This window comes from Myotis lucifugus, unplaced genomic scaffold, assembly GCF_000147115.1.
Source record: "Myotis lucifugus unplaced genomic scaffold, Myoluc2.0 scaffold_128, whole genome shotgun sequence".
Taxonomy (NCBI): Eukaryota; Metazoa; Chordata; class Mammalia; order Chiroptera; family Vespertilionidae; genus Myotis; species Myotis lucifugus.
The window spans coordinates 3517313-3541610 of record NW_005871176.1 but is presented as its reverse complement, the minus strand read 5'-3'; the positions used below and the strand labels follow the sequence as shown (position 1 = coordinate 3541610).

At 54.4% G+C, this 24298-nt stretch overlaps 3 protein-coding genes across 12 annotated transcripts in view; 2 read left to right on the top strand and 1 right to left on the bottom strand.

The window, feature by feature from the left end:
- Positions 1-1559: 1559 nt before the first annotated feature.
- On the top strand, positions 1560-16957 carry HMGCL (3-hydroxymethyl-3-methylglutaryl-CoA lyase). 7 transcript variants are annotated; one of them, XM_023758346.1, is made up of 10 exons: positions 1576-1687; positions 2143-2154; positions 2931-3014; positions 4653-4760; positions 5405-5500; positions 8639-8787; positions 11701-11770; positions 13089-13277; positions 14938-15063; positions 16325-16957. In XM_023758346.1, exons 1-10 carry the CDS (start codon positions 1628-1630, stop codon positions 16379-16381), a joined length of 951 nt encoding a protein of 316 aa, XP_023614114.1. In that variant the 5' UTR covers positions 1576-1627; the 3' UTR covers positions 16382-16957. The 7 variants fall into 7 exon arrangements, with proteins under 7 accessions (XP_014315790.1, XP_006094114.1, XP_023614115.1 ...); XM_023758344.1 differs by lacking the exon at positions 1576-1687 and adding an exon at positions 1726-1957; XM_023758345.1 differs by lacking the exon at positions 1576-1687 and adding an exon at positions 1731-1957 and having other exon boundaries at positions 11701-11764.
- A 1107-nt stretch (positions 16958-18064) lies between these two features.
- Positions 18065-22019, top strand: GALE (UDP-galactose-4-epimerase). Of its 4 annotated transcripts, none has more exons than XM_014460303.2 (11): positions 18065-18273; positions 19270-19395; positions 19526-19641; positions 19725-19838; positions 20070-20246; positions 20530-20643; positions 20737-20803; positions 20900-20985; positions 21097-21174; positions 21383-21497; positions 21641-22019. In XM_014460303.2, the coding sequence occupies exons 2-11, from the start codon at positions 19275-19277 to the stop codon at positions 21697-21699; spliced, it is 1047 nt and encodes a 348-aa protein (XP_014315789.1). In that variant the 5' UTR covers positions 18065-18273; positions 19270-19274; the 3' UTR covers positions 21700-22019. The 4 variants fall into 4 exon arrangements, with proteins under 4 accessions (XP_014315789.1, XP_014315788.1, XP_023614106.1 ...); XM_014460302.2 differs by lacking the exon at positions 18065-18273 and adding an exon at positions 18922-19005; XM_023758338.1 differs by lacking the exons at positions 18065-18273; positions 20070-20246 and having other exon boundaries at positions 19034-19395; positions 21641-22014.
- Positions 22020-22078: 59 nt separating this feature from the next.
- LYPLA2 (lysophospholipase II) overlaps positions 22079-24298 on the bottom strand; it is a 2819-nt gene continuing 599 nt past the window's right edge. The window contains exons 4-9 of the mRNA XM_014460216.1: positions 23816-24288; positions 23656-23726; positions 23442-23515; positions 23265-23366; positions 22990-23163; positions 22079-22903 (exon numbers count right to left, since the gene is read on the bottom strand). Of these exons, the coding sequence (XP_014315702.1) occupies positions 22853-22903; positions 22990-23163; positions 23265-23366; positions 23442-23515; positions 23656-23726; positions 23816-24288 (945 nt within the window). The 3' untranslated portion in view covers positions 22079-22852. The remainder of the gene's footprint in view (positions 22904-22989; positions 23164-23264; positions 23367-23441; positions 23516-23655; positions 23727-23815; positions 24289-24298) is intronic.

Genomic DNA, 24298 nt, shown 5'->3' with positions numbered 1-24298 from the left:
TTCTGGCCTTATTTTCATGTTTCCAAAACAAAGTTTTCAAACATTTCTAATTACTGTCTGCAGTAAGAAATTTATTTTACATTGCAACCTATTTGACATATGTAATAACAAAAGTTTTGCAAAGCAGTACTTAGTACTTATACAATGCACAACTTTTTTTTTAAGTTGGTATCCACTACATTGATATTATGACCACAACATGTATTTTGAAAAACACTGCTCTAAGAATTCTTTGCCTCAGAGTCTGCATATGCTATGCTCTCTGTCTGGAAAGCTTTTCTTGTATCCTCTTTACCTGGATGTCTAACTTATTCTTCAAGGTATGAAAGCAAAGGATGCTTCTCTCTAGAGTCAACTACCAGCATTTGAATTCTGAAGATAGTGATAAGTTAATACATGCAAAGAACTCAAACAGTGTGTGTGGCAAATAGCAATGCTTCATCTTATTGTGAAAGGTAATTATGCAAATATTATATATTAAAAAAAAGGGGCCACATACTAAACCTGACACCTCGGGGAGGGAGAAGGCACGTGGCAGGCCTTACAAACTGGTGACCGAAAATAACCATACAGGATGGTCTGAACATAAAATTTCCTAACTAAAGTGGGTCATGGTGGTTAGTCACATCATAGGCCTGTAGCTTACTTGACAAAGGTCAGTTTGTACGTTGAGCCTATGTATTTATCGTCTTTGTGTGTCTAGTATAACGTAACTTTGAAATGTGAGAGGCACAACTTCTGGCACCAAAGCACAAGACCAACAGAGCAGGAGACCACAGAGCGAGCTCCTCATTGTTACTGTCCACATACCACCCCTATGTACTGTGCATGTTAATTATTAACTATCCTGTACCCACCAATGTAAAGGAAGTGTCTTTCTGTTTTGCTTTTAATCCAATCCTAGAAATTTCCTACTGTTCTGCTTTCTTGTTAGTGTTTTTGTTTTGTTTCTTGTGCCTTTTTAAAAATATATATTTTATTGATTTTTTAAAGAGAGGAAGGGAGAGGGATAGAGAGAAACATCATGAGAAACATCAATCAGCTGCCTCCTGCACGCCCCCTACTGGGGATGTGCCCGCAACCAAGGTATATGCCCTTGACCGGAATCCGCAGGCTGATGCTCTATCCACTGAGCGAAACCGGCTAGGGCTCTAGTGCCTTCATCTACCACCAATCGATTTCATATAACCCTCCTTACGGCGCCTTCTTTGATTCTAATGTATAAAGTTCCAAAACCGCAATTCTTCAGAGCATTTACTTAATCCATTGAGATTTTGCTTCCTGGCATGTCCTCAAAATTTGGCTCAAACGATGAGTTTTCTATAGACTGACCATTCTTTCATCGACATTATTATGTCTTCCCACACCTTCCAGGCTCAGCCTATGAAGACAAAAGCTTTGGCTAATTTTTGTTCATCTTTACAGTCCTAGGTCTCACTTCACCGGGCAATGACACGGACCTTAGAATCACCCGGGAACGGTCCGGAAGAACCGGCCGGGAGGAATCGAGGCGGAGGGGCTGGGGGCGGGGCCAGCGTAGGGCGTCACACGTCACGCCCACCTGGAGGTGTGTAGTCACGTGGGCCCCCGGGCCTCACCCGGCCTCCGCCGGGTCAGCTGAGCCAAGATGGCGACAATGAGGGGGTCGCTGCGGCAGAGACTGGTGGGCTTGGCGTCCGTCAGGGCTGTAAGTGCCGCGCCGGGGACGGGCGGCCATTCTGCACCGTGACGCTCGGGTCGGGGGCGTGGCTTGTGTCGGCTGTTCTGAGAAGTGAAGCCGGAGAGCTCCTCAGGCCTGAGACCGTCTGTGTACCCCAAATCCCTGAGGGTCATGAGGGAAACTGAGGCCCAGAGGGGGGCGACTTGCCGGTGCCCTAATTCCCTGCTCAAGGCGCTTTCGCGTGACCCTGGCACCTTTCTCCCTCTCATTGCGCCGCGGCCTCTCCAGCTCTTGCTTGTGAAGTGTCGCCGGTCGCCCCGCTTCCGAGGGAGCAGCAGGGTCGCCCCGGCTTCGCCTACTGCGCGCCTGCTGGGCGGTGGGGGTGCCCGGGCGCGGGAAGCTGGAGATGGGCCTGCGCGGGGAGCCTGGCTCTTGTTATTCCCGCTTCTAAGTGAAAATAGTCCTTCTGCTCTTAATTCTAGAACAGACCAGAGGTGAGTCCAACGGTGAGAAATGTTGGTTCCGGGGCCAGTATTCCGAAAATGGATCCATTCCTTCAGATTTGCCCCTCTGGGGGATCCCCCCCCGCCCCTTCATGGGTTTATTTGGTTTCATTATGCAACATCCACAGTTAGTCACACAGGCAGAAAGGAACAAGAGGAGTGTAAGTTAGGTGTTTACATCTGTTCAAGTATTACAATACTAGAGGCCCGATGCACGAAATTCGTGCAAGAGTAGCCCTTCCTTTGCCGGCTGCCCGCACGGCTTCCAGACCCCAGACCAGGCTTCCCTCGAAGCCCCAGCTTCATCCAGAAGGTCGTCCGGAAGGACGTCCGGTCTAATTAGCATATTAAGCTTTTATTATTGTAGGTGAGTTCCAAGCCCTGGCGGGGCGGCTCAGTTGGTCAGAGGCCTCCGATAAGCCAAGGTTGCAGGTTCTGGGCGGGTCTGGGCACGTACAGGAATCAACCAGTGTATGAATGAGTTGGAGCAACAAGTCGATGTCTTTGTCTCTCTACAAGCCAGTTAAAATCTTTTTTAATAAATAAATAATGAGTTCCACAAATTTACCCAAAAAAGTATGGTAAAACACCACCCTAATATATTGCACAGCAAGCCCCGTTAGTCACCGTGGGAAAAATCAAAGTGCTTTCAGTCCTTCCCAACTGGGGGGGTGGTCACATCGCCTCTTCCTCGTGTGTGTGCACCCCCTGGGGAACTGTGACCATCTGTTCCTGTTTTACTTTTTGTTTATCCTTTTAAACCAAAGGTCAGCACCTCATCTGTGAGTACGTTCCCAAAGCGGGTGAAAATTGTGGAAGTTGGTCCCCGAGATGGACTACAAAATGAAAAGGTAAAGTTGGAAATCAACCACCAAAGTTGTTTCTGAGCGTTGAGAGTTCGTGTGGTAGGGTAGGTGCAGCAGGGATGGACTGACAGAGCTATCGATGCAAGACACGACCACTCTGCCCAGCCTCGGGCTTGGTGGGGAGAACGGCAGGCTCCCGTGCCGGCTAAACAGTCTACGATGGCGATGCAACCGGTGTGGTAGCCCCAGGTCCATTTCAAGGCCCAGTGGGGTGGGGTGGACAATGAGTGCTGGGGGAGTGTGGTGTGAGGGGGAGGGCGTGCCTTAGATCCAGCAATTCCTTGTAGGAGGATTTATCCAAAGGAAGTCATGAAGGCCACACGCAGAGATTTAACCTTGGGGATGTTCCTTACAACCTCAAGAAAATTGGAGGAGTGCTGTCCAGTAGAACTTCCTGTAAGATAGAAATGTTCCAGACTTGAGAACAGAAATGTTCCAGAGCTGTCCCATGTGGTAGCCACTAGACAAACACATGTGGCTGTTGAGCACTTGAAATGTGACTAGCATGAATTTTTATTTTCATGTCACTTAAATTTAAATTTATATAACCGTGTATCTAATATACTGGACTGCACAGATCTAGAAAGTTACATATCTGGGAGGTGTTAAGGGTGGTTTTCTTTCTTTTTTTTTTCTTTTTTTTTTTGGCATGTGTTTTCAAAACAATCCTGTATTGACTATTTTTTCATTAAGAAAGCTTTTTTTTTTTTAAGTAGACCAGCCTAATTTTAATGTTGAGCATGTGCTAGAAACAAAAACTATAAGTCCCATGAGGGCAGAATCATGTCTGTCTGCTCATTGCAGTACGGCCTACCACCTAGACAATCCCTGGAATATGAAGCGCTCTCAGAATTATCTGTGGAATAGATTACATTAAAGCAGTGCAAGAGAAATCGTGGGGGAGGCTAGGGAGGGACCTGAAATCCTTAGGATTTTTTACCTGGTCCTGTAGTCACTAGGGAGCCATGGAAGGCTTTTGAGTGGCAGAGTGAGACAGTGGAAAGTGTTCTAGAATGATTCCTGTGGGATGAACTGGTGGAGTGAGACCAGGCCATAATATACATGGGATGATGGACTAATGGTATTAGATTTGGAAAGAGGGACCTATAGAAGCTGCTTAGCAACTAGACATGGTGGGGGAGGGAGAGAAACTGTAGGCTGACCATGTGAGGATGAGATCAGGTGCCACTTGGGAGATGGAAAAGGAGGATGTAATACTTTGGGGGCCCCATCTCATAAGAACCAGAAGGTTAGTCATCTCTGCCCTTTCAGGCCAGGGTACATTGCTCTCCGTTTGTTTATGATGGGGTAACTAATTAACAAACTTTCAGTTAAGAAAAAGCCTGTATGGCAGAAAAATATGGTTTCCATGTAAGTATTAACGCCCTTTCAGATGATAAGCTGCCTCCACTGCAAAATGCTATCTATCTGTAGAATTTGAAGACGCTTTGTATCTTATCTATTGGTGAGGATTACATGTGAATTCATATTAGTGTTTAAAAGTTGAGATAGTGAAGTGTTTGCTGTAGCAAAAACTTTGAACTAACAGGCACTGCTTTCTGAGGCCATTTTCTTCCCAACTTTGCTGAGCTGTCTTTTCTAGTGTTTGTCTTTCCATTCCAGAATATCGTCCCTACTCCAGTGAAAATCAGGATGATAGACATGCTTTCTGAAGCAGGACTCCCCGTTATAGAAGCCACCAGCTTTGTGTCTCCCAAGTGGGTTCCCCAGGTGAGTCCCCGCCCTCAGTGAGAGATTTTCAGATGAGAGGGATGGAAAGGTTTGCAGTTGCCCTGGAAGAGGAATTAGAAGTCAGGAACATAGGTTTCCTGGTCTCTGGCTTTCAGAGGTCTGTAACACGGGAGGCAGGAGGCTTGGATTCAGTCTGGACTCTGCCCCCGAATTGCTTGGTGACCTTGCTAAAGGCCATCCCTCTACAGGTTGAAGGTGACCTCTTCTGGCCCTGGAAAGCTAGAATTTCTAGGCCTGGCCCGTGGATTCTGCCTGCTTCACAGAGACAGTCGTGGGGAGAAAGGTCCTGTCCCAGCTGATGGGATAACACAGAGGAGCTGAGCCCAGTGCTCGGCTTGGAGTGTGTTCTCAGTAACGGCTGCTAGTGTTGTTACTGCGGTCACTGCTCTGTACAGCTGACAGTATTAGCCATATGGAGGAATTGGGGCCATTGCCCACACCCAGGGGCCTCCTGGCCCATCAGCAGTCACACAAATAATAAAGGCCTTGGGGAGACTCAGCTCTGCAGAAGGACTTATTCTCCAAGGGCCTGGAGAACAGAGATCTTGTGATAAACAGTTTTGTGTACCTGAGCTCTCGGCCTGCCCTTGGTAATGACTCTGCCATGTCTCCTTTGGTTCCAGATGGCTGACCACATCGAAGTCTTGAAGGGCATCCAGAAGTTTCCTGGCATCAACTACCCAGTCCTGACCCCAAATTTCAAAGGCTATCAGGCAGCGGTAAGCTTGTTGGTGGGGCCCCTGAAATGAGATGGATGGCACTGATCCCTGCCTTGTCCCTGGGCCTCAGTCCCTGTCCTGGGACATCTGTCTGAAGGTTGTCTCCAGTGGTGGTGAGCAGTCAGACAAGGCAGTCCTGGCCTTGCCACTCCCAGTTCTGTGGTCTTGATAGGCCTCAGGTTCCGCCTATAAAATAGGCTTTGTGATAGGGTAACATTGTGAAGATTTCAGAAGATAAAATGCACATGAATTTCTTAGCAAGAGCCTGGTGGAAGATAAGTGCTTAATCAATGTTGTTGCTCTTACTCATTTCCTCTTTAGAGAAAGGTAAGCAAGCACTCCATAGAGCTTCATCAGTAGTTGCTAGAATCTGCCAACTTTCTTATAACTTTATATGAGAACATCGTTAGAGATATTGATTCCAAATTGAGGCAAAAAGCTTCTTTTAGGAGTGACTGACTTCCAGAGTGGTCATAGCAGGTCCCCGAGGGAAGGCCAAGGTTTCTTTCTTATTGAGGTACTAGAGGCCAGTGCACAAAATTCATGCACTTGGGCGGGGGAGTGGAACTGATCAGGGCCAGGGAGCGACACCCAAGGCTGACCAGCTGAGAAGGGACTGCAGGAGGGCTCCAGGGCGTGTCTGGCATGTCTCGCTCAGTCTCTATCGGCCGGACCCCAGCAGCAAGCTAATCTACCGGTTAGAGTGTCTGCCCACTGGTGGTCAGTGCACATCATAGCGAGCAGTTGAGAGGCCTTACCATATCATTAGCATATTATGCTTTGATTGGTTGAATGGACAACCGGACATTTAGCATATTAGGCTTTTATTATATAAGACTAGAGGCCCGGTGCACGAAATTCGTGCACTGGGGGATGGGGTTTCCTCAGCCAAGCCTGCCCCTCAGTCTTGGAGCCCTCAGTGGATGTCCTACTGATGGCCACAGTCTGGCAGCAGAGGCTCGGTGCAGCCGTCCCCATGTGTGTGTGTGTCTGCTGGGGGCCTGCCCCCAGCCCCGCCACATAGGCTCCAAGCAGTTGCCGTGTGTGTGTCCACTGGTGGTCTGCTCCCAGCCACATTGGAAGCTCAGAGTAGGCACTGTGTGTCTGTGTGTGTGTGTGTGTGTGTGTGTGCGCGGCGTCTGCTGGAGGCCTACCACCAGCCACACCCTGAAGGCTTCAAGCAGGCGCCCCTCTCTGTTGATCACTCAGGCTCCTGGCCTCCACTGCATGTTGTACTCTCCCCTGAGCTGTGGCCCGGGTGGGGCGCCCTTCCCTACTGTGGGATCCCCAGGGCTACCTAGGGAAAGGCACACAGCGGGGCTGGCTGCAGGCCGCCCTTTCCTGCTCCGTGATCACTGCTGCATCCCACGGGCAGGTGCACACAGGGGCTGGCTGCAGACCGCCCTTTCCTGCTTGTGATCCCGGCTGCGATCCCACGGGCAGGTGCACACAGGGGCTGGCTGCAGACCGCCCTTTCCTGCTTGTGATCCCGGCTGCGATCCCACGGGCAGGTGCACACAGGGGCTGGCTGCAGACTGCCCTTTCCTGCTTGTGATCCCGGCTGCGATCCCACGGGCAGGTGCACACAGGGGCTGGCTGCAGACTGCCCTTTCCTGCTTGTGATCCCGGCTGCGATCCCACGGGCAGGTGCACACAGGGGAATGCGGGTCCCGGGCAACTCGCCAGCCCTGGTCTGCCAGTGGGTTGGGGGCGTGAGTGAGGGTGATCGCCCCCTCCCCCCACCCTCTCCCCGCTCTCTCGGGTTGGGGGTGTGACTGTGGGCGGTCGCCCCAGCCGCCCCGCCAGCCCGGGTCTGCCCGCGGGAATGCGGGTCCAGGGTTACCCGCCAGTCCTAGTCTGCCATCGGGAGCGGGTCGGGGGCGATCAGGCGGGTTGGGGCGTGAGTGCGGGCGATTGCAGCAGCCGCCTCCCCAGCCCTAGTCTGCTGCGGGGAGCGGGTTGGGGGCCTCTGCCTCCCCAGCCTTGGTCTGCCGGCAGCAGCGGGTCTGGGGGGCATGACTGCGGGTGGAAGGTCTGCTGGTGGGAGAGCCGGTTGGGGTCTTAGCCAGTAGGGGACAGCTGCGGTCACGCCCCACCAGCCCTGGGAACGTGTGAAGCCTTGGTGGTGTAGCCAAGAGTAAACTGACCTCCACAAAACGGGTCTAGTCCTGTCCTACTAGATTTCCTCTGGTGAACTGACCCAAAGACCAGGTTTGGAGAAAGTGCTTGCTAGGATTTCTTCTGACCACATCTACTTGGGAAAGGATGTCACGGTGTGGAGCTTAGGCTGTCTGCCCACAGGATGAGCTGTGGGGGAGGGTCACCCGCCATCCTGCCCACAGGATGAGCTGTGGGGGAGGGTCCCCCGCCATCCAGGTCACAGATAGCAGGCCTGGATGGCGGAGGGGCAGGCACAATGGCGCTGCCCCATCCTGCCGGCAGTATGCAAATTAGCCGCCATCTTGGTTGTCGGTTAACCGCCATCTTTGCTGACAGCTAATTTGCATATTGTCCGTGATTAGCCAATGGGAAGGGTAGCGGTCGTACGCCAATTACCATGTTTCTCTTTTATTAGTGTAGATAATTCACTGTTTTAATTCTCCAGGCTTGCCATAACAAAATACCAAAAACTAGGTGGCTGAAAATCACAAAAATGTATCCTCTCACAGTTCTGGAGGTTAGAAGTCTGAAGTCAAGGTTTCAGCAGGGTTGGTTTCTTCTGAGGGCTTTGGGGTGGATCTGTTCCATGCTCTCTTCTAGTTTCTGGTGACTGCCAGCAATCGTTGACATCCTTGGCTTGTAGGTGCATCGCTCGAATCCCTGCCTCCATTTTCACTGGCCTTCCCCTTGTGTCTCTCTGTCTTCACATGGCCACTGTCTTATAAGGACACCAGTCATATTAGAAAGGAACCAATATGGCCTCATCTTAATAAATTATTTCTACAATGACCCTGTTTCCAGATAAGAACACAATGTTGAGGTACTGGGGTTTAGGACTTCAACATACCTTTTTTGGGGAGACACAATTCAATCCATAACATTCATATATCATAAAATTCACGTTAAGACAAGGGTTTTGCCACTATGGGGTTCCTTGAAGAGGAAAATGCTAAAAGGAATTTCCCTGGCTGTTGGCAGGTGGCTGCTGGAGCGAAGGAAGTGAGCATCTTCGGAGCTGCCTCCGAGCTCTTCACCAGGAAGAACATCAACTGCTCCATAGATGAAAGTTTGCAGCGGTTTGACCAAGTCTTGAAGGCAGCTCAGGCAGCCGGTATCCCTGTGCGGGGGTGAGTCAGACCACCTCGGTGCTGCCTGTCTTTTCCTCAGTACCATTCTGGCCAGTACCAGACTCTGACCCAAGTGACCCTCCCCCACAGCTCATCCTGTGGGCAGACAGCCTAAGCTCCACACCGTGACATCCTTTCCCAAGTAGATGTGGTCACAAGAAATCCTAGCAAGCACTTTCTCCAAACCTGGTCTTTGGGTCAGTTCACCAGAGGAAATCTAGTAGGACAGGACTAGACCCGTTTTGTGGAGGTCAGTTTACTCTTGGCTACACCACCAAGGCTTCACACGTTCCCAAAGAATCCCCTAGGCCTCTTAAGCCTCCAGAGACATCTTTTTTTTTTTTAATATATTTTATTGATTTTTTACAGAGAGGAAGGGAGAGGGATAGAGAGTTAGAAACATCAATGAGAGAGAAACATCGATCAGCTGCCTCCTGCACACTCCCCACTGGGTATGTGCCCGCAACTAAGGTACATGCCCTTGACCGGAATCGAACCCGGGACCCTTGAGTCCGCAGGCCGACGCTCTATCCGCTGAGCCGAACCGGCCAGGGCCAGACCACATCTTTAAGAGCAGCAGTGCCAGGAATCGTCATATGTAACTTCACAACTGGCCAGCAAGGAAGGGACTTGCCCCACTTACAGGTGACAAGACAGGCTCAGGAAGGACGAAGAGTCTGCTGTAAGGTCACACAGCTGTCCAAATCGCAGCCAGAGTGCTTTCAAAAGTGCACATCTGGCCGTGGTCAGGTGGCTCAGTTGGCTGGAGCTTTGTCCCATGCACCAATAAAGGTTGTGGGTTCGATTGCTAGTTGGGGGAATATGGGAGGTAACTGATCAGTGTTTCTCACATCTCTCTTCCCTCCCTTCCCCCTCTCTCTAAAAATCAATAAAAACACCCTTGATTTAAAAAAAAAAATGTACATCTGACCATATCACTTCCTGGTTAGACACCTTACAGTGACTCCCAACTCCACTTGGCTCACAAGACCCTGTGTGAGTCAGCCTCTGCTCTCCGAGCAGCCTCCTTGGTTACTGCTCCCTTCCTGCCCAACTGGAACGTCTTTTCATTGTCACCTGTTCCTTTCCTCTGGGCCTTTATACACACTTCCCATAGTCTCAGCACTCTCTTCCTCCTGTATCCTAACTGTCAGGACTAACTCCTGTTCACCCTTCAGGGCCCCTCACGGATGCCAGTTTCTCCAAGAAGCTTTCTCTGCCCCTTACCTGGAGGTAGTGCTCCTCCTCTGGGCTCCCATAGTCCCTTAGACATCCTCTAACATAACACTTGGCTACTTGTTAAATCATCTCCTGCCTCCCACCCCGCTAGACTGAACCCACATTTCTCTCTGTCCAGGTGTGCCCCTCTCCCAACTCAAGGCCCAGCACACAGTAGGTGCTCAGGAACCAATGGGCAGATGGATGGATGGATGGATGGATGGATGGATGGGGAAGCAGGGGCTTGTCAGGTCTGCCTGCACCCAAGCCTGTGCTCTTTTCTCAGTATCTCTCTTTTCCCTGCTCAGCAACGATTGGAAAATAAGGGGGAAAATTTAAATGGAAAACTATACTGAGCCCTGGCCAAGTGGCTCAGTTGTTTGAAGTGTCATCCCCTACACCAAAAGATTGTAGGTTCGATTTCCGGTCAGGCCACATGCCCAGGTTGTGGGTTCGATCCTGGATCAGGGTGTGTAGGGGAGGCAACTGATCAATGTTTCGCTGTCACATAAATGTTTTCTCTGTCTCCCCCAAAATCAGTAAAAAATGTATCCTCTGATGAGAATTTTAAAAAACAGAAAAGAAAAATATACTGAGATCTTTGAGGCTGAAGTTATTTAACCACGAAATATTTGTTATGCCTCTGAATATGCAGAATAGTTTTGTAGACTCTAAAAGGTTTTAGTGGAGCCCCTGGCCCAATGGTGTGGGTGGAAATAGGAGCCACCTCCATCCAAGACCCAAACTTCTTACCGTAGTTAACATGACCCGTAATGAAGCCCATGCCCAACTCTCCAACCTCATGTCCTACTTCTTTGCTTCTTGCTCTCCGTGCCTCAGCTGTTCCTTTGTTCGGTGTCTTGAACACACCTGCTCTGCCAACTCAGGGCATCTGCACTGGGCCCTCTCTGCCGGGAATGCTCTTCCTGTGGCTGTCCCCGTCTCCCAGCTGCAGCGTCCTGTCTTCCCAGAGGTATTCCTGCGGCACCCAGCCACTGTTGGCCTCTTCTGTTTGCTCCTGGCGCATTCCCGGTCCTTTCCTTCGTAGCACATCACTTTCTGAGATGATCTCATTGATTGTCCTTAATCAGCTATCTCCCGGATTTGAAATAAGCACAGTGAGGGTGGGTCCTTGTCAGTCTGGCTCACTGCGCTTCCCTAGTGCCTGGCCCATAGTGGGCAACTGGTAAATATCAGTTGAATAAATGAGTGAATGAATTGTCTGGCAGCTCACCAGAGCAGGCCAGCCAGCTCTTATCCCTGCCTTTGGGTTCATGGGTCCCTGGTCCCCTCCGGTGCGTATGGGCCCCAGCTACTCTGGGCCATGCTCTGCTTCACCCCACCTCTGTACGGCTCAGGTGCCTGCCCATAGTGCCTTCTCCAGCTCCTCCTTCCTGCTGGTCTCTGGCTGCCTCTCCAGAACCTATGCCACCCACCCCTGCTTCCTGAACTGCGGGCCTGTTAGTCCCTCCCTTCCCTGCAGTGGCTCTCCACTGCCCCCTCCGGCACTAAGCGGCACGACCTTCATTCTGGCTCCACATCATTGAATTAGCCTTTCCAGGCACTTGGCCTCCTGCCCAGGTTCAGGTTTTGATTTCCGGCTAACCAGGAATGTGTGTCAGACAGCCCCCCTGCCTCAGCCCTGCTGACCAAAGAAGCCAGGGGCATTGACACCATTCCCCTGTCTTCCCACAGATACGTCTCCTGTGTGCTTGGATGCCCCTATGAAGGGAAGATCTCCCCAGCCAAAGTAGCTGAGGTGTGTGTGAGTGTCAGGGTGGGGGGTTGTGAGGTTGGCTTCCTTGCCTGCCCCTGAGTGCATAGGTTCCCCTCACCACCCTTTCCTGATGGGTCACTGATTCCTTGTTAACACCCCTGCCCTCCCCGCAGAGTAAAATGCCTCCAATTGAGTTTCCAGTCTGGTTAGTGGACAGGCAATAATTGAGGTGATAATCCTTTTTGGAGAGGACCCCCCGCCCCCCACAACCCCCGCCCAGGGTTTTTGCTGTGCCTTGTCTTGGTCAGAGAGGCCACTTCACATCCTCTGAGCAGCAACCAAGTCAGCCCTGAGGACACAGTGTGGAAACTGAGTTTGAGCGTGAGCGACACAAGAGCTCATGGTATTTAGTCCTCAAAACCACCCTGCAAATTCGGTATTATTGTTGAGACTAACTAACTTGCCATGCAGGTTGCCAATGGTGCCACCGGGTCTCCACCCCCATCTCGTTTACCTCCAAAGCCCGCTTGCTCTTCCCCAAAACCAGGTAGCATCCAAAAATGAGGAATGGTCGGTGTGGCATCCGGGATTGAGAGTGACTGCTGTGCTTCACGGTTCAGCCTCCTGTTGCCACTGTTTTCAGAAGCAGAAACTGAAGCTCAGGAAAGTTAGTCCCCGGCCAGGATCCCACAGCCAGTGAGTGCAGAGCTGCCATTTTAACCCAGCGTCGGCTCACTCCAGAGCCGCTCCTCCGCTGCCCGCCTGCCCCCGCAGGCTGCGGGCTGCTGTCCCTCCTCACCGTTTCCTTTGTGCCGCAGACCACTGTTGAGTGTTGGCCCCGCCACATCCTTCCTCCGCCTTCTCAGCTGCACGGTGTAGGGAAGCATCTCCTTGGGCCGGGCTTACACTGCTCTGGTTTTGCAGTGATTTTAGGGCTTTGTAAATGGGCTTCTAAACATTTAAATAGTTACATACTTCTGTTAAAATTATAAAGCTGGCACCTCTGGCCCCTGATTTCACAGACCTTCCCACCAAGGATAAGACTACAAGAAAGGGGTCAGTTTTACTGATTCCAGTGGCTGAGTCTGCCACAGTGTATGAAGGCGGTGAGGGAAGGACTGGAGTTTGAGACCCGGCTGGGAGGAAAGCATAGGGGTCGGAGCCCAGAGCCTGCCCCTGACGTCCGGTGTCCTGACGAGAAGAATGAGGAATATCATTCCACTCAAAGTTGTAAGGGGCCTGTGACCCGGTTGGTTTAGTGCTCAGACATGGAGGTGTTCTGGACAGGCCAAGGACCCCTGTTTCGGAGCCTTGGACCCTTGGCTGGGGAATCTGATGTCCTCCAAGTGCCTGTTTGTTTTCCCAGGTCAGCAAGAAGATGTACTCAATGGGCTGCTATGAGATCTCCCTGGGGGACACCATCGGCGTGGGCACCCCTGGGATCATGAAGGATATGCTGTCTGCTGTCATGCACGAGGTGCCCGTGTCTGCCCTGGCTGTCCATTGTCATGACACCTATGGCCAGGCTCTGGCCAACACCTTGATGGCCCTGCAGGTAATACAGGCATGTCCCAGGAGAAAGGCATGTGTCCATTCTCCCAAAAGACGTGGTGGCAGGACACCTGTGTTTCATCTGTGCTTTCAGCAAGCCTTCACTGTGCTGAATGCTGGTACCTGTGTGACAGGCCCTGGGCTCACTCTGATGGACATAGACATGTGACCCTGCCCCAAAAGTTCTTATGTCTGTGTGTTAGGGGCGACAGTGCAGGAGTTAGGGGATAATCCTCATGCATTATGACAAATGCTCGAAGGAAGCACATGCTGAGGAAGGTCCTCACCCCAGCGGAGAGGTCAGAGAGGATTTGCCAGAAGAGGCCTAAGCGAGGCTTGAAGGACCTGACGAAGTTCAGCAGTTGAACAGGGAGCAGAGGTGGCTGGGCAGCACTGCATTGTGAGACTGAGGGAGGGTTTGGGGAGGACTACTGGGCCCTGGTCCTGGATGACATGCGGGTTTGAGTGTGTGAGCGCCTCTGTGGGAGCAGCAGGCAAGGAGCCAGGCAGTAGGGAGGTAGGCAGAGGTCAGAGGGAGAGCCTTAATGCTGCTTCCCAGAGATTGGACTGAAACTTCAGGTTGGGTTTCCCTTGAGGCTTGCTTCTTGTGGGCTGGTCCTGTATGAGGAGTCCATGGCCTGGCTGCCCATTAGAAGGAACGTTCTCAGTGTCTGACCACAGGCTACCTTGCTGGAGCATTAGTCTCATTCTACCCTGCTGTCTTTAGGAGAGGCTCATGTCTCAGGTGATTCTATTACTTTCTGGGTCTATTTTCTCAGAGTTGTGGTTGTCAAGGTTGTTAACACATTTCGTACCGCTCAGGAGTTTTCTCGTGTTTCGCGCGCCATCTGTTAAGGACCGCTCACGAGTGTTCTCGTTTTTCACGCCCATGGAAAAAGGAGCGAATCTAGATACTTATGTAAATTTTGTTTGGTCCCTCTTCATAGAGAAAAATGTTTTACGCAGTACCATACGTTAAAAAAGTACTAGGAACTTTAATTGTTTGTTTTTGTAAATAAAAATGTTATAATTATTGAAAAACAACACCTAAAGTGCATTATGATGATTTAAATAACGTGCAGTTTGCCCAGAAACGTGCGGTCCCTGGCGTATGTCTTAGAGATTTCTATGCGGTACGCAATGTGTTAAGGTCTGTTAGAAGTTTAAGGAGGAGAAAGGGAACAGTCATCTAAGAGAGTAGGAGATGACTGACCTGGGGAAATGGCCTGGGTCCCTGGGGTTAGAGAGCAGCCTTGTGAGGGAGGGTGCATAAATGAATCACAGTAAACAACAGGAATCTGAAATCCCTTCAGTGGGAGGCGGTGACTTGAGGTCCGTGATCAGGAAGGGCCTCTCTGAGGAAGTGACTTGTAGGCTGAGACCTTAAGGGTAAGAGGGAACCTTGAAACCATTGAAGGAACTGAGTAGGGATGTTCCTGGCAGAGGAAACAGTGTACACCAAAAAGCCTCACACTGGCCCGGAGCTAAAAAGAGGAACACCCTCTCTTTCAGTGGGATTTCCACTTTAACAGAATCAGAAACCAAAGGAATGAATAACTTGCAGTGGAATTTCAGGCAGCAGACAGTTGGGAGGTTTATAAGGACCTGCTTTGTCGGCTTTGGCCCCCACAGTGACAGCCTTGTCACCATCCTTTCGTCTCCAGATGGGAGTGAGTGTCGTGGACTCTTCTGTGGCAGGACTTGGAGGCTGTCCCTATGCACAGGGGGCATCGGGAAACTTGGCCACCGAGGACCTGGTCTACATGCTGGAGGGCTTGGGCATTCACACGGTAAGCTTGTCTGCCCCTGCGGCCACAGCCCTGAACTAACAGGGGACAGAAGCTGATGGGCTTGTTTAGTTGTTTTTTGGGGGCCGGTGGAAGAGGGAAGGAGGAGCAGTTAAGAGGGGAAGGGTGCCAGGGGATTATTGTGTACTTTTGAGATAGCAGAGTGTGGGTGATCCAGGCCCGGAAAAGGCCAGGCTCTCCGTGTGAGTTTGACAGTTTGGTTTAAGGAGGCACCAGGGTGTAAGGAAAGAGCCCCCCAAAAGGGTCAGGTGTGTGACCTGAAATGAGTCCGTTGTCTCTAGACCTTTGTTTTGTTCTCTGTAGAAGGAGGCAGTGGAATTAGCCCCCAGGGCTCTGTCAGAGTCAGTAAGGGCAGCCAGTGTGGACCGGAAGCACAGCAGCTGTGCTTTGGGATCAGATGGACCTGGGTTTAAAACCTTGTCCTGCCACTCACAGGCTGTGTGACCTGACAAATGACTTCACCTCTCTGGGCCTACGACATGGGAATAATAATAGCACCTATCTTGTAGGGCCGTTATGAAGATGAACTACGAAAACGTAGAATGCTTAGCCCAGAACTGAGCACATAGTACACATCAGTAAATAGGAGCTATTGCTATGAACAGGTTTTCTGGAGTCGCCCTTTCAGGAGGTGTTTTTACTCCCTCTGCCTCAGTTCATTGCTTCAATATGTACCTTTTGACCACTGTGGGCCAGGCCCTGTGCTAGGCCCTGGAGATGGAGTACTGAACAAGACTGACAGAGATTCCTATTCTGGTGGTGGCATGACACAGACTGAGGCATCCTATACAAGGAGAGTCGGGGGGGGGGGGGGGGGGGGGATGCCCAAAGGACATGACCTCCCAGGCAGCTAGCTGGGGTCCATCATTAAAGGAACAAGAGCCTGGCTTCACCTTTACTTTTTCTTTTCATTTAAAAAAATTTTTTTTAAAAAGGAAAAAAAAGGGAGAGAGAGAGAGAGAGAGAGAGAGAGAGAGAGAGAGAGCCCCCCCCCCCAACCTTGTTTGGGTGCCTCCCCCACACGCCCCCAATGGGGGATTGAACCTGCAGCCGGGCATGCGCCCTGACTGGGAATGAAACCCACCACCTCTTGGTGTACGGAAGGATGCTCCATCCAACTGAGCCACACCGGCCAGGGCCACCTTTATTTTTTCAGTATCAGAGTTATCTGTCCAATGTGATGTTTCCCTGGGTATTGAGGGCATATCATGACTTACTGCATCTTCCAACTTGTTTCTCAAAGGGCGTGAACTTTCCAGAAGCTCCTGGAAGCTGGGGCCTTTATCTGTCAAGCCCTTAACAGAAAAACCAGCTCCAAAGTGGCCCAGGCTACTTGTAAACTGTGAGCCCCTTGCCCACCTGAAGCTCTAGGGACTGCGGGAATAGGGGCACGTCTGATGATTCACTGATGGACACACGGAAATGGGAATGACCGGAACAGGAACAGGCACCTCACCACCAGGACACCTAAGTATGACTGAGAGGCCTCCCTTCACCATGGACCCAGGAGTTGAGGGCACTTGGGAACCCAGGTCCCTGCTTGGGTTGATCCCCAAGTCTTACCTCTGGGTGACATCTGCCAGGTGGCTACACAGCGCAGCTCTGCCATGGCCTTGGTGCCATTGCTCTCTGACTTCGTAGGGCAAAAGGCATGGACGGTTTTCCCTGAGCCGGCAGAGGGCATTTGCTGAAGGGATGAGGGCTGAGCTTCTGCATTGGCCACCTGACAACTTAGCCCCTCTGAAAAACCTCCACTCTGAACGTGGTTTTTGAAAACAGCTATGTAATTAAAGGTTTAATGACATGGAACCATTCCAGTGCTCTGCGGATGTGTGTATACGAGAGCAGAGGAATAAAACATCTTTATTCGCACTGAGGGGGAAATGCAGACTAATCTTTGGATTTTTCTCCGTTTCTCCACCTGAGCCCCAAAAGCAGCGACTGGGAATTGGTGGTTTGGGGCTTACTCTTGGCTCTGACCGGGGCTGTTGCACAAGCTCCCCCAGGCAGCAGTGGCCATTGCTCCTCTGGGTCTGGGCTAGAGCCAGCCTGCGTCCCTTAGTTCCTTGTGCCTCAGGCTCTGCCGGTCGCCGTCCTTGGCAGGCCAGAGCTTTCCAGGTTTGGGGGAACACTTGTGCATTTATTTCTTTGCTCGGGTTTCATCACTAGTATGCCATGCCTTTATACACATCATTCCCTAGCCCTACCTTTATCTTAAACAGAAACAACCATTTTTAACGCACTGGGAAGCAGGTGACGACGAACCATTCCCAGCAGCAGGGGGCCTACAGTTTGTGTGAAGGCTGTGCGCAGTGGGCGCGTAACCCTCCAGTTTCAGGGTCCCTCCAGGTTAGTGGGTTTTCCAACTAGACTTCCCTTCGACCAGCGCCGGGGCCCCTTCTTGCCTTTGTTCTAGCGGCTGTGTCTCCACACAGCCGAAGAAAGGGCTGGAGCACCTGCGGAGGAGCCAGGAGACGGGCTCGTCGGCCCCGCTCCGGCCTGTAGCTCCCGCCACGGTTCATCGGCCAGGCGCCCCGACAAGCCCATCTCCCGGCGCGCTGCCCTCACCTGCTCCCAGGTCGGGACGAGCGCTCGCGCCTGGCGCGGGACCCGGGCACCCACCACGGGGCGGACCTCCGCCGCTCGGCTCCTCGGGCGGGCCGCCCGGCACCAGTGGCACCGGCCACCGCTGGCCTACGTAGGAGCGCGTCGGCGCAGGCGCCTTCCAACCGGCTGCTCCCTGGTCCCCGCGGCGCCCGTAGTTTGGTTTTCCGATTGACACGTTCGCGGAGGGCGGGGAGGAGGCGGGACTAGGTGGGCTGTGGGCCCTTAAAGGGTCCGAAGTTCGGAGGTGGCACCGCTGGAGGCAGCGCGGACGCGCGATCGTAGGCAGGTTGGAGAAGGAGTGCGGGGCCGGACGGGCGGGCTCGCGAGGGGCCGGTGGTCCGCGGGGAGCGGGGGAGAGTTTCGGGGGCCGGGCTGTGCCGCCAGCGCTCGCCCCGTGGCGCCCAGCTCCCGCTGCCGTGGCTGGGGTGGCCCGGGGTCATTCATTCCCAGCCTGGGGGCTCCTGGCGCGGCCGGCTCCTAGCCGGGACCCAAATTCCTGCCGGGGACCCAGCGCCCCCTCCCACCCCGGATGCAGGCTGGGGAGACCAAGGACGCGACAGCTGAGCTGGGTCGCCCCGCCGGCCGGTACGGGCTGACCGCTTCACCAACCTTTCTGCCTCTCAGGGCACCCTCCGCGAACACTTTCTGGGGCTCCGCACAGTGCGCGGACCTCGGCGGAGTGAGGGCGGGGGAGGGGGAGGTTCGGCATCCGGGGCAGAGTCCAGCGGGAAGCAGTGGGTAAAGGACTAAATGCTTGGGCGAGGGGCTGGCGTGAGAGCCTGGAGATCCGGATTCTAGCCCAGCTACCACAAGCTGTGACCGCAGGCAAATTACTTATCTCCCTGACTTTACTATCCCTGTCTGTGAGGCGCCAGTGATAATATCTGCCTCATCAGGGTGCTGGGGGAACTCAGGAAAATAATGCAAAAATGCGCCCGGAACAGGGAGGCCGCTCAGCCAAGTTGGTTGGAGCTGGATGAGCCCAGGAGGCATTGGAGGCAGCCTGGCAGGAGGCGGCTGCGGGCCAGGCCTCCCCCGTGAAAGGCCTCAGTGTCTGGAGCTTCCTTCTCCCTCCATCCCCCCTGCGCTGAGTTTGCTCAGGGCGGGGTGCACACCTTGCAGTGGAATGGATGCCAAGGCCACGTCTTCACCGGCCAGCTCAGTGAGGACTACAGTTGGGCGGGATCCTTAGCTCCAAACCCGAGTGATCTGGCTGGCCGGCCTGGGGTGGGGTGGGGCCACCGCCAGGACAGCGGTGCTGCAGCCCCAGAGCTGGGCTCAGCTGCCTGGCAGAGGACCCCACCCTGAAACCACCTGGTAATTTCCTGCTTCCTCCCAGCTGACCCCTGAGGGAGTAAGTCAGGGGGGCTGAGTACAGCGAGGGCCCAGGAGCCAGATTGCACATAAGTGATCTCCAAGGCCTCAGGCCAGAACATGATGGTATCCAGACTTGGACCAGGGCTGACGCCAGAGCCACCCTATTAACTAGGACACACTACCGCTCCCCTCCGAGGCCAGACTCCAGTTGGAAGGCTGAGTGCCCAGCCTCAGCCACCTCTGAGGCTCTGTGTTCTGGTCCAGGTGCAATGGCAGAAAAGGTGCTGGTAACCGGTGGGGCTGGCTACATCGGCAGCCACACGGTGCTGGAGCTGCTGGAGGCGGGCTACTCACCCGTGGTCATCGACAACTTCCATAATGCCATCCGCGGTAAGTGTGGGGTGGGGCTGGGCTTCTGGAGGGGACGGAAGGAAAACCCTGGGTACCACCTCCAAGGGGGGTGTATCTGGCTAGTCTCCAGGCCCCATCTCTGATTTTGATGGCCTGTGTGTCCGACCAGGAGCGGGGTCCATGCCCGAGAGCCTGCGGCGGGTTCAGGAGCTGACAGGCCGCTCTTTGGAGTTTGAGGAGATGGACATCTTGGACCAGGCAGCCCTGGAGAGTCTCTTCAAGAAGGTGGGGGGCTTGGAAGGTAGGCAGGGGGCACTGCTGAGGGCCGGGCCCTTTAAAGCAAGCTCTGACCCTGCTTGTCCCCGCAGCACAGCTTTACGGCGGTCATCCACTTTGCGGGGCTCAAGGCCGTGGGCGAGTCAGTGCAGAAGCCTCTGGATTATTACAGAGTTAACTTGACAGGAACCATCCAACTTTTGGAGGTGAGACGTGGGGCAAGGACAGACACTGGGAGGGCCCCTAGCCTGGTGGGCAGTGCCAAACAGTGGGTAAGGGGGTAGAGTCAGGCAGGCCCAAAGCTGTACCATCTTGGACACGTCTACCTCTCCGCCTCAGTCTCCCCATCTGTACATGGGAGTGCCCGTACCTCAGCCCCACCCACCTGTGAAGGAGTAGGGGGGCTGGGAATAACTGATACCGCCCCCCACGGCCAGATTATGAGAGCGCACGGGGTGAAGAACCTGGTATTCAGCAGCTCGGCTACCGTGTATGGGAACCCCCAGTACCTGCCCCTGGACGAGGCCCACCCCACCGGTGGCTGTACTAACCCCTACGGCAAGTCCAAGTTCTTCATCGAGGAAATGATCCGGGACCTGTGCCAGGCAGACAAGGTGAGGGCTCCCCTTGACCCCCCCTGGCTCTGCCCCCATGAGCCTGCTGTGAGCCTACAGATGGGATTCTAAGCAACCCCCACCAAGGAGGACGCTAGAGCTCAGGAAGCAGCAGTGACGGCGCAAGGTCACAGCACCTGGGAAGGGTCGATCCCCCTGCTCCTTGCCAGGGACAGGGAATAGGCACAGGGGGACATCAGAGGTAAAGGCCTCTGCACTGAGCTGGGACACAGCCTGTACCCTCACCCCCCCTCACCCCCATCCTCTGACCTGTGTCCCGCAGACCTGGAATGCAGTGCTGCTGCGATATTTCAACCCCACAGGCGCCCACGCCTCGGGCTGCATTGGTGAAGATCCCCAGGGCATCCCCAACAACCTCATGCCCTATGTCTCCCAGGTAAGGGAGAAGGGGAGGGAGCATTTCCTCAGCCCCTAGAGGTGAGGGGCACAGCTGGTGTGGGGGGAAGAGCTGAGCTGATCTCCACCCCAGGTGGCCATTGGGCGACGGGAGGCACTGAATGTCTTTGGCAACGACTACGACACAGAGGACGGCACAGGTGAGCCCAGGGTCAGGGTTCAGGAGTGGGAGCCACGAGGGAGATGGAAGTGGGATAGACTGTACTGAACCCTCCCACCCAACCCCTCCTCTGCAGGCGTCCGGGACTATATCCACGTAGTGGATCTGGCCAAGGGCCACATCGCAGCCCTGAGGAAACTGAAGGATCAGTGTGGCTGCCGGGTAGGGAGAAAGAAGACGTGGGGAGGGGAGAGAGGTGGAGTCCTGGGCAAACGGGGGACAAGAGCGGTGGTTAGTCCCGCCCTCTCCACATACCTATTCTCTCCTGGGCAGATCTACAACCTGGGAACCGGCACAGGCTATTCGGTGCTACAGATGGTCCAGGCCATGGAGAAGGCCTCCGGGAGGAAGGTAGACCTACCCTGCCCCGTCCCACCTGACTCTCAGCAGTATACCCGGCCCCTCCCACTAGCCTACCCGAGGGGCACTGCATCTACTCACCTGCTTTAGCGCTATGTGCCTTCGAGAGAGACCCTGCCCTGCAGCCCCGCACCTCCATTTCTTGAGGTCAGCAGCTGGCTGGGTGAGGCCGGGGCTGCAGCTGTCCCCTCTCTTGCAGATCCCGTACAAGGTGGTGGCACGGCGGGAAGGTGACGTGGCTGCCTGTTACGCCAACCCAAGCCTGGCCCTCCAGGAGCTGGGCTGGACAGCAGCCTTAGGGCTAGACAGGATGTGTGAGTGCTAGCCCAACCTGTGGGAGAGAGCTAGGGGCTAGGAGGGGCTGACTGGGTCTGGGTGTGCCTACACTGGGCTACCCGAGGTGGTGGGGCCCTGCATTCCAATGTGGACCCTGACCGCACACCTTGCCCTATCACAGGTGAAGATCTATGGCGCTGGCAGAAGCAGAATCCTTCCGGCTTTGGCGCACAGGCCTGAGACCCTCCGACCACAGACAGAAAACAGAAACAACTGCTGCTCTCCAGCATCTGGCAGGACCCAGGGGCCTCAGGGCCTGCCCTACCTCAAACCCCAGCCAGGCCCGCCCAGCCCACAGGCATGAGGCCAAGGGCTCTGATGATGAGGAGTCAGTGGTCTCTAACTCTTCTCTTCCCCAGGGGCTGGGAGCCCATCAGGATCACCAAGAGCGAGGGGGGAGGCAGGGTCCTGAGCCCAGCACCCTACTCCCAGGCACTAATTTATACTGCTGTGAAGGCACTCTCCAAAGTATTTAAAATAAAAGGTTTTCTTACACTGGAGCATTTTCTCACACACGGTCTCTCCCTCCCACTTGAATAGAATCAGACAGGCCTGAGAGTTGAAGCAATTTCTTTAATTTTATCGGAATCCAGGACACAACAAGAAAAACACCTGAAACCACATGGAGACAGAAGACGAGACACAACTTCTCCCTACCTCCCCTGGCCCTAGAGTGGGGACAACATGGGGTGACACAGCTGGGGAGACCTTGAGCCTCAGTCCAGCCCTGCAGGCTCCAGGCCTGCGGGGGAGGAAGGTAATGGGGAGGCAGGGCCCAGCCCCCAAACCAGAAAGGGCTGAAGAAAGGCCCCCTCCAAGGACTCTGCCCCTCACCAACATTGCTGCCCGGGCCAGTAGCCACAGCAGCAGGGGCATGGGTCACGGACACATTCATGACTGAGAAGCAGCTGGAGTGGAGAGACGCACGATTATCTGGGCAAACTCAGTTGGGAGGGGGTAGATGGGGACTGGGAGGGCCCCTTGGGCCAAACCCTGAGGTCACAGGAGGGGGCCCAAAGCGGGGCTAGTGAGTGAGGTCCTGAGTGAGTGGGTCAGCGGCTGGGCCCCTTCTCCCGCTGCCTACAGCCCCTCCAATACTGCTGCCAGGGGCCCACCTTCAGGAAAATGGGAGAAAGCAGCCCAACCCCTGCTGCTGACAGCCAGGTGGCTAAAGCCAGGAAGGAAGGCCTGGCTAGACCTGGGCCTGCCTGCCTCAGAGGCCCGTGGGAAGAGGATGGGTCAGGGAGGGTGGGGACCGGGGCCCGACCGGCTCAGATCCAAGATGGTGCCACACGTGCTGGGTCCCCTGTGAGCTGGGGGCCAGCCACTCTGGTTAGACAGGAGGCAACAGCTTCTCCAGAAACTCCTTCACGGCCGCCATCTCCTGCGGGGAGGGCGACTGTCAGAGGCTCCGGTTGGAGGGAGGAAGGAAGGAGGGGTAGGAGCAGGAAGCGGCCCTTTACCACTGACCTGAGGACAGGAGCCGTGCATGACACCTGGGTAAGTCTTGAACTGGACCCTGGCAGGTGTGACAACGGACCGGAGCTTCTCAGCTGTCAGGGCCCCAAACCGTACGGGAATCATGGGGTCCAGCTCCCCATGGCACTGAAGGATGGCCAGGTCCTTGGCATTGCCATTGGCTGCCTGTGGGCCAGACAGGACTCGAGGCAAAACCAGTGCTTCAGCACAATCCCCATGCCAGCAGGAGACGCCCAGGGCAGGAGAGGGGTCATGGAGACACTCACCTGGGGGAAGGCCCGGTGCAGAGGCAGCCAACAGCTCAGCGCCACAATGCCAGCCAGAGGATGCGGGCAGGTGAGGGCCGTGTAGAGGGACAGGGCCCCACCCTGAAGGAAGGAGACAGTAAGTCATGAGGGCACAACTCACCTACCCACTAGCCACCACCCTCCCTCTCCCCTCACCTGTGAAAAGCCTCCCAGGACGATCCGATTGGCAGGGATCCCATTCTTCATCTCGTGCTCAATCAAGGCCTTTACTGGGGGGAGGGGGCATGACTGGGTGAGGAAAGCGCTGGAGGGGCCCCCAGGAAAAGAACCAGACAGAGGTGCTGCCCAGCGCTTTCCTGGAGGCGTGGGGGTGGGGCAGAGCGAGCATGCTGAGGGGCTGGGGCCTTACTGTTCTCTGCTGCCTTCTTGATGCCAGCCTCGTCCTCAGGGGCATCTGGACTCAGCCCCATCAGGTCAAACCTGGGAAAGTAGAGGCACTGGCAGCTGCAGGAAGACCCCAGCCAGCCCCTACAACCCCCTCAGCTCCCACTGCCCGTCTCCAAACTCACCAGGAGGGCATCACCATCTTCATGTTGAGTGTCACGGGGATCCGAGGCCTGGGGAGACCACAAGAAGGGCCGTCATGCTCCAGAGGGATGAGAAAGCCATAGCAGTGATCCCAGGAGGGGGCAGAGCAGCCCCTGGGGGCCCCTCCCAGCAGGCAGGGCCTGTGTTTAAGGTGTTGCCAGGCAACCTGCCACCACGTGGGGCTGGAAGCTGTGGTTAAAGCATCAGCAGTAGAGATGGAGAAGCAGAGCCCAGCACTCAGCTTGCCGGGGTTCCAGCTCGGCTGGTGAGTACTTGGGGAAGGGGAACAGGGGGTCCTGGTTCTAGGAGATCTCAGGTCTAGGAGGCCTTGGCTGAGGGCTGGGCCCCATTCCTGGAGGCTCCACAGGAGTAAAGGCTGAAAATGGCACTTCCTGCCCAGGCCCCAGGATGCGTGGGCAGGAGAGAACAGACCTAGGACCACAGGATCAACCCCCTAGCTGATT